This window comes from Falco naumanni, chromosome 1 (assembly GCF_017639655.2).
Source record: "Falco naumanni isolate bFalNau1 chromosome 1, bFalNau1.pat, whole genome shotgun sequence".
Taxonomy (NCBI): Eukaryota; Metazoa; Chordata; class Aves; order Falconiformes; family Falconidae; genus Falco; species Falco naumanni.
In genome coordinates, this window is record NC_054054.1 from 87873568 (window position 1) to 87881232 (window position 7665).

The 7665-nt window shown below is 43.0% G+C and overlaps 1 protein-coding gene across 1 annotated transcript in view; it reads left to right on the forward strand.

Annotated features, from left to right (window-relative positions):
- HIC2 (HIC ZBTB transcriptional repressor 2) overlaps positions 1–7093 on the forward strand; it is a 44294-nt gene extending 37201 nt beyond the window's left edge. The window contains exon 4 of the mRNA XM_040603515.1: positions 4367–7093. Coding sequence (XP_040459449.1) covers positions 4403–6115 — 1713 coding nt within the window. The 5' untranslated portion in view covers positions 4367–4402 and the 3' untranslated portion in view covers positions 6116–7093. The remainder of the gene's footprint in view (positions 1–4366) is intronic.
- Positions 7094–7665: the final 572 nt, after the last annotated feature.

Genomic DNA, 7665 nt, shown 5'->3' on the forward strand with positions numbered 1-7665 from the left:
TGTGTTCTGCACAATCTTCACAGTGTGCCCCAGACTGGCACAGCAGCTAACTGTTAGCCAGCTCCTTGGGCAATACTGCTTATGAAGATGCTATTGGCTTTTAGCTTGCAAAGCTTTGTTTGATGTGTGGCATCTGCTTGCAGCATCACTGTATTCTGTGATTTGTGCCCTGTATTTTTCATGTCTTTGCATGCGCTGTGTCTTGGTGTCATGGATATGGTGGAGGTAGCAGAGAGCTTCAGTCTTGCTTCATTCCCTGCTTGCACAGGAATGTTTAAGCAGGTTCACTGCTCTAAAAACTATGTCTTGAATGACTAGGAAGTAACTGAATCTGAAAAAAGACTAATGCTATTTGTCCAAGCCCTTCTGTTATTCTGTTTTAAATGCAAAGGAGTTAAATTTTGCACACCAAATTCAATGATAAAAGACTGTGACCCTATTGAGACATCTACATATTTTTGAGGTCTGGGGTTTGTTGTTGTTTGTGTTTGTATTTTTTAATTAGAAATGCATCTGAGCCTTTTCTGAGCCAGGGCTCCTCTGAACTGGGAATATGTTTCTTCTCTTTTTGCAGAAAACAGAAAATGAAGGGTTCTTACAAATTATACTGAGATATATATACAAATATATACAAGAAATATAAACCACTGTGATTTTTCAGAGCTTTTGGGGGCTTTTGTTGTTGTTATTGCTGCTCATGATGCTATCCAAATGTTCAGGGTTTGTTAGAGCCAGCCTCTGCGAACTAAAGGATAGCAAAGCCTTGTAAGGCAGCATCTACCATTTGTTTGGGAAGATGTGCTAACTTTTATACTGGACTTAATCTCATAGTTCGTCTTTGGTCCCATGCTTTCAGCTAGAAATGAGATCTTAGGAATGTTATAGATTAAGGAATAATGCCTGCTTCTCTTTTGCTAACAAGATTTCCAACACTCCCCTCTTCCCTCACCTCTGAAATGCATCACTGCTAAAGAAGGGTTTGTAACTGGTCAGCTCTGGATAATACCTGCAATGGATTTATTTTTGTTCAGGACTGCACAAGATAAACAAACCAGGTTGATGCTATAAAGCTTTTGTCAACAAAGGTACGTCAGTCAAAGGTGTGTTCTCTGACCCATGGTGCTGTCCTGGTGAAAGCCCTCTGTGGGCAGTTCTGGCAGAATTTTAAACATGGGGCTCTAAACCTGGCTGAAAGTTTTGCTGCCTAGTTCAATTACATTCATTTTGTTGGGGTTGCTAAATCCATGTTAAGACTTCAGCTAACAAATTCAAATTTGATAGGCAGCGTTATAGTGCTTAAACCTGACCACTGCTTTTAAAATCTACTAAAGGTAATAATGTACACCTCATACTTAAATACTATTGAATGTGAATACTTCTGTAAAATTTGACATATGAGATAAATAGAGGTAATTTAAACAACTTGTACTATGCTAATTTTTATGCTGCAGAACATACTGAGGTTTTAATAACAACATTATCTTCCTCATGAACGCCAGTAAAAAGCAAAACTATAATTCTACCTCTGTTTCCAGGGCTTTCCCTGCAGGCTCATTACCTGGTTTCAATATCACTTAAGGTAGAAAGAAGAAAGAAGAAAAAAGTAAAAACAAAACAAAAAAGTAAAAATCTAAAAATATTTCCTATTGATAGCTGCTGCAAACCTTGACTCTTTGCAAAGGATTAGACAAACACATATACAGAGATTTCTAGACCTCTGCCTCAAGTGCCACATGAATGGGAAATAAGCTTGCTTTTACTTTAACATACTTTTTTAGTCTGTTTAGGCAAAAAAAGATATTGGCTGTGCTGTTTCCTTTTCTTTCCCATATTTGTCCTTTATGGAACACTTAACAACATATCCAGGGATTTTGCAGGTTATGCATGGAAAAGCACCATTATGTTTGTAGTGAAAATAGTGTAGCAGTAGTCTGCTTCTTGCTATTCTTGAGCAGGATGTATTATATATATAGATGCTGTGTTATGTTGCAAGCCATGTTTTTGTCCTCTCCTATCAATATATCTCAGTGACCCAGAAGTAAGTGCTTTTACTGGCCTGGCTAGATAAAAATGGGTATTTAGTGCCTCTGTGCTGTTGCTTCTTCCTCTTAATCAGCAATTCTGGAAGCAAGCCACTAGAACCAGACACATTGCCTGTGTGCTGCAACTCTGATGTAACTAATTACAGCAAAACTTGTTTTTAAAGTGCTCAACACTGTTCAGTGGTGGTAATCCCTGTCTCTTACCATGTTTTTGTGATGCTGAAGGGTGAGTTTCTATGACAGAAAGACTATAGATCGAGAAGAAATAACTGGCTACCACCATGGCAAACCTGTATTCCCTCCTTCTGGTTGCCACACTTTCTAAAGCCAGTCACCTCTGGGAACAATACTCATGTGCACAAAGGCACAGTGGTGAAACCACTGTCATCTTGGGTTCCCATCCATTGCTGAAACTATACAGAACAGAAAAATCAGAGCAGCCATTTTAGCTGTGGGTCAAGGTGACGAGCCACTGAGATCTGTGTGGATGCTTAATTAGGTGTTGGAGCACTGAATGGGGGTCACAAAATTCTACCAAATGCATAACAAAGTACCATGCTGACTAGCTAACCAAGTGAAGAAATGTGTCCTGTAGAAGAAGGGAGGCAGTTGCCTGGCAGATCTGTTGGTAGAAGTATTATGTATGAGGCTAGTCAGGCAGCAAAATTGCAAGAAAAATTGCATTCATTTGCTTCTTGATAGCTTTTTTCATAAAGCAAAATCTTTTTGTTGTGCAGAAATGGATGATGTAAGTTCACTACCTTTCTGCCAAATTTAATCTATTTATCACCAATTAGTGAAAATCAGGTCTGAGGGAGGCTATTTTTAATATTGACAGTATCACTCCTTATTTCTTTTTCTTGTGTATACATACTTGACACAGAGGGAAGATAATGCAGTCTAATGCTTCATCATCAGAAATCTGATGGGACAGAATGTTGTAATGGGACTCACAAGCAATAAAAACATTAACTGATGATGATTTTAAGAGAAAACTTAAGCTCTTCATTTCTATGACCTTATGGCCTGCTCCTTCTTCAAAAAGAGAAATCTCTCAATAATACGATGAAGTGGGAAAGGAAGTAAGGAAGTGGAAGGGCTAAAGGTGACTGTTACATGTTTGGTATGTAATTTCAAATTTGAACATTAGAAACTACTTTAAACCAACTTCAACAGATAAATGCCCATTACAAGTAATAGTTGGCACTTTCAAACAAAAAACTCAAGAAAAAAAGTTTAAAAATTGATCTTGTATTCCTGAATGTAGCCCCAGATTTAAATTCTGGTCTTTATGTATTGCATCTACCAAACTTTCAATTGCAATTAGTTCTGATATGCCTCAAACTAGGTATTTCCTACAATCCATACTACTGGAAAGCCAATATAAATATCTAAACTAAAATAAGTCATGAATACTGGTTTTGAAATACATGAACTACAAAGAGGTAACCACAATCTTCCTTTCTTCCTAGTACTTCAGGGTAGAGAGACAGTGACTTGAGACAGATTACCTGAGTCTATTAGTTTTAAAAAAATTCCTTCAAAACTAAAGGATTAATTTAAGAAAACAGTTTCAGATTGGTGAAGACATTTGGTGGCATTTAGCTAGCTCAACATCCTGAATTTCAGCCAGTTCAGGGTTGATTCTAGCCCTTCATGTCAATGGATTGGGACAGCGACATTGCCAAGGGGGTGGTTTGTAAAGCAGCCTTTCCTACCCTTAAGGAGATTTCCCATTCACACCTCAGTGTGATCAATTCAATTTCAATGGATTTAGTTGCTACGTGTAATTTTCTCAACCCCAGAGCAGCTGGGTGTCATAACATTTCAACATGTAAGAGCCAAGAAACAAAACTACATGTTAAAGCAGGGAAGATGCAGCTTATGCTAATTATTTTACATGCTCAGATATGCAAATGGAAGTGAAGTAGATGCTTCTTTATTCTTCCTTTTTTTTTTTTCTTGCTCTTCATCCTCCCTTTCAGACTTATGTCAGGCGAGGGAAACAGCTTTCCCCTGTGCCTAACTATTTTTTTCCTGCTGGTAACTTCTGAATAGTATTTCCAGGCAAACTATGATTGCTTTTATAAAAAGATACTTACAAATCTGATTTTTGAAAGGCTGGAATCAAATCTTAGCATGAGGAATACTTCTAGAAGACTGTATTCCAAGCAGGATCACAGCTTGCAGGGTTGAATGTACGCAGAGCTCCTTAGTCAGCGTCAAGCCTAATACAGACTGCACTGTGTACAGCCAGTCTATTAAATATAGACTTGTTCAAGTGGAAACAGCAGGTTCACACCTCTCGTCCTCCTGTTTTGCAGGTGGTAAGGTGAAGGTGAAAGGAAGAGAAGGTGGAGATGGAACTGCCAAATCATGCCAAACAACTGCTACTGCAGCTGAACCAGCAACGAGCCAAAGGTTTCCTCTGTGATGTTATCATCGTGGTAGAAAATGCCCTGTTTCGTGCCCATAAGAACATCCTGGCAGCCAGCAGCATGTATTTCAAATCCCTTGTCCTGCATGACAACCTGATTAACTTAGACACGGACATGGTGAACCCCACCGTGTTCCGGCAGATCTTGGACTTTATTTATACTGGTAAGCTCTTAACGACTGACCAGCCCGGTGAACAGAACTTTAATGCTCTCCTCACCGCAGCAAGCTACCTCCAACTGCACGACCTGGCAGCTCTCTGCAGAAAGAAGCTGAAGCGGAATGGCAAGTCCTTTGCTGGCAAGGCCGGTGGCCTTGGTGTTGGGAGATCTGCCAGGAGTCAGAGACTTTCCACTGCTTCGGTCATCCAAGCTCGCTATTCAGGGTCAAACGAGGGGTTGAAGGGCTCACATTCAAAGGAGCTATCAAAGGGAAAGCTCTCTGATGACGAGGTCTTCATCAGCAGCTCCAACCAAGAGAACTGTCACTCCTTAAGCAGGGGAGCCAGTAAGAACGGCGGTGGGGGCAGCAGTGCAAATGGGAGCACCGGCGACCAGGAGCTAGGCCTCGACCTGTCCAAAAAAAGCCCGTCGCTCCCTGTTGCAGCCTCCCACGATGACACGCAGCACAGCGAAAGCCAGCATGGCTCTCCCCAATCTGCCTCAGCCCCCGCAGCCAACAGTGCCTCATCGTTCGACGAGTCTGGAGTCGGAGCCCCCCACAGCATGGCAGACAGCAGTGACCCCATGGAGATGGATCTGAGTGAAGAGTGCCACCACTCACTGACGGAGAGCAGCCAGCGCAAGGGCCTCCGCCACTCATCCCGCAAGAAGGAGTGGATCAAGAAAGACAATGCCTTTGACCGAAAGGAGGGGGGCAAAGACAGGGACGAGGGTGAAGGGCTGCCCAATGGTATCCTGCTGGGGCCCTTGTCCAAGTCTGTGGAGCGGAGTCTGGCTGGGGCCTATGGCGCAGACCTACCCTACCCGTGTAAGGAGGAGGTGGAAAATGGTAAGGAGAACAGCGATGACAGCGGCCAGAGTGAGAGCGAGAGCGGCGGGCACACTAGTGCCAACTATGTCTACCGGCAGGAGGGGTTTGAGCCAGTGGCCTACGGTGACAACCTGTATGTCTGTATCCCCTGTGGCAAAGGTTTCCCCAGCTCTGAGCAGCTCAATGCCCATGTGGAGACGCACACTGAGGAAGACCTTTACATCAAGGAGGAAGGCACATACGGCGGCAAGGATGAAGCTGAGGATTTATCCAACCCCAACCAGTCCTATGGCACGGAGTCCCGGCCCTTCAAGTGTTCGGTGTGTGAGAAGAGCTACAAGGATCCAGCCACGCTGCGGCAGCATGAGAAGACTCATTGGCTGACGCGGCCCTTCCCTTGCAACATCTGTGGCAAGATGTTCACGCAGCGGGGCACCATGACACGGCACATGCGCAGCCACTTGGGGCTCAAGCCCTTTGCTTGCGAGGAATGCGGGATGCGCTTTACCCGGCAGTACCGACTGACAGAGCATATGCGTGTCCACTCAGGAGAAAAACCTTACGAATGTCAACTGTGTGGTGGGAAATTCACCCAGCAGCGCAATCTGATCAGCCACCTGCGAATGCATACCTCTCCCACATAAGCCAAAGACTCCAGAATGAGCTTCGAGCCCATCCGCAGTGATTTACCTTTCTGTAGACTTGCTGCTTAAAAAAAAAAAAAGAAAAAAGAAAAAAACAAACAAAAAAGGGGGCAACTCCCCATACTCTGTTCAGTCATGGGAGGCCTAAACAAATGTAGCTTTAACATTTAAAAAAAAAAGTTCCTTTTTTCCCTTTTTTTTTAAAAAGAAAGGTCCACAGCCAAGCTGATGCATTTAGTCCAACTTTCCCTCCAAATCTTGGTGATCTGGCAAGAAATGCCACCTCTTTTTGTGCACATTGATGTCATTGCCATATTGATTATCTGGAGCAGGAAGGGGGACTGTGGGGAACTTTCAGCCCCTGCTGGCTTCTCCCTCCCTGCCTCTTTCCTTTGTGTTACTATCATGCTACTTGTCTCCTCTCTTGAAACTAGACTAGTAGGGGCATTTCTTGCCATTAAAAAGAAAATAAAGTACACCTTTTCAGTGGCCTGAGTAGCTGTGAAATAACATAGCATTACATTCACAAGCCAGAAGCTCTGTCTGTGGACCATGTCACAGGGTTGGCAGCCCCCTCAGATACTGTGGGAAAGCCATAGCAGTGGTGGAACCCATCACCCTCCCCTGGGCTGGCGATGGTGGGGATAGCAGTCTACCTGGTGTGCACCAGCCTGAGTACTTCGCTTAAAGGAAGGGCGATGCCTTCCTCACCATCCCTCCTTGTTTTAGTTTTTATCTTTATCCTTGGCACACGTAACCACAAGCCACCTTTTCCACAAAACACACAAACCTCTTCTGCCTTACCCATGACTGAACAGGGACTGGATGCCCTGGGAATTTCTTTCAGTGAGCAGGGGGTCGTCTTTACTTTTCTAGTAGTTTCGTATGAATATTCTTTGCTTAGAGGTACTTGTTTTATTAAAGGAAAAACCATTGTAACGTTTATGTGAATGTTTGAACTGGAAGGTCTGAGGTTAATTCTAGGGTGGGTGGGTGGGGAGGGGGTTTGATGTAGGCTGGACTTGCTACAAGTTCCTTAGGTACTTTTTTATTATTTTTTATTTTATTTTTTGTGTGTGTGTATGTTTTTAGCTTTCCTCCCTCACTAAAGAGTGAGTCTGTGTGGACAGACTTGTTACCTTTGCTACCTCTTGAATTCATGAGAACAATAAGATGGTTAGTGAAAGATTAGGCATTCTTTTTCTCTTATTGTAAGTAATTAAATGTATAAAAGTAGAAGCTAAATTAAAGTTAAGGGATTTTTACCACCCCGTCCTTCCATTAAAAGTCAGCTAGAGAAATGTTAAAGCAAAACTTGGCCAAAGACAAAGCAAAAAATACACTGAGCCAGAGGCTGTGCTGGCAGCTTGGACTGGCTCATTCGCAGTCTCTTGGCTGTTTGTAGTCACTTTTAGATAAAAGAAGAAAACGTCTCTGAGCTTTTTGGGCCCTTTCCAGCTTTGTTTATTAAATCTGGATACTATGGGGAGGGGAAAATGTCCCCCTCATCTTCCGCTCCCCCAGCACATCTGGGTCAGTCTGTAAACACC